This window comes from Priapulus caudatus, unplaced genomic scaffold (genome assembly GCF_000485595.1).
Source record: "Priapulus caudatus unplaced genomic scaffold, Priapulus_caudatus-5.0.1 Scaffold7595, whole genome shotgun sequence".
NCBI lineage: Eukaryota > Metazoa > Priapulida > Priapulimorpha > Priapulimorphida > Priapulidae > Priapulus > Priapulus caudatus.
In genome coordinates this window covers 3,808-4,677 of record NW_014584656.1, presented here as the reverse complement: position 1 = coordinate 4,677, position 870 = coordinate 3,808, and the positions used below count along the sequence as shown (strand labels likewise).

At 49.7% G+C, this 870-nt stretch overlaps 1 protein-coding gene across 1 annotated transcript; it reads right to left on the bottom strand.

The window, feature by feature from the left end:
* Window positions 1-125: 125 nt before the first annotated feature.
* Window positions 126-760, bottom strand: LOC106820144 (the record flags this gene model as incomplete). The annotated part of the gene is made up of 2 exons (XM_014824691.1): window positions 585-760; window positions 126-267 (listed from the first exon to the last, which is right to left on the bottom strand). Coding segments are annotated over exons 1-2 (318 nt in total), but the record flags the coding sequence as incomplete, so codon positions are not given.
* Between the last annotated feature and the right edge of the window lie 110 nt (window positions 761-870).

Here is an 870-nt window from a genome sequence, read left to right as displayed (position 1 = left end):
GAGAGCGAGACAGAGAGAGCCAGAGAGAGCCAGAGAAGAGAGCCAGAGAGAGAGAGAGAGCCAGAGAGAGCCAGACAGAGAGGATGGTAACACTCACAGGTAAAGCACAGGTCTATAGCACTCACCGCATCGTCAGGTATTCGTTTCAACGCGCGCTGTACATCCTGAAGGCTTGCCACGCGCATGCGGTTGATCAGCACTAGTCTGTCGCCGATGTGAAACGCATTGTGCAGCTGCGGGCACTGCCTCTGCCTCCAGCCAGCAATCCTGCGCACACGGAGACAGTCAATACCGCAGAGTGAGAGGAACCAGAGGTCAACATCAGGAAAATAAGAGCAAAAACGCTAATCGCAAATCTAAATGAAGCAATGCCCTTCTCAACGAATCCCACTTAGTTGACACTGGGACTCCCTGCATTATGAAAGCATTTGACATGCAAATTTCGTTTAAATTAAAATTTGACATTTAACTCGTTCTATTTTTATATCCACGTGTTTTTACTTCTAATTTATGAACATACATCATGGACATATATACATATAGTAGTGAGTCCGAGCAAATCATGCGTCGCAACATTTACTCACCAGATCGCGCCTAGCAGTTCGACGAACGCGATGTTGTGCTTGGCGTCGGAGCGCCTGACCTTGAGCTTGACCCCGTGTGGATGTCGTATCTCCTCCTGCAGCTGAGCGACTTGAACCTCCCTCAGGAACTGTACGTGTCTGCCTGCCGAACCTATGTACAGCAAGCATGCATACATACACATACACGCACGCACGCACGCACGCACGAACCTCCCTCAGGAACTGTACGTGTCTGCCTGCCGAACCTAGATCAAGCATGCATAGATACACATACACGCACTCACGC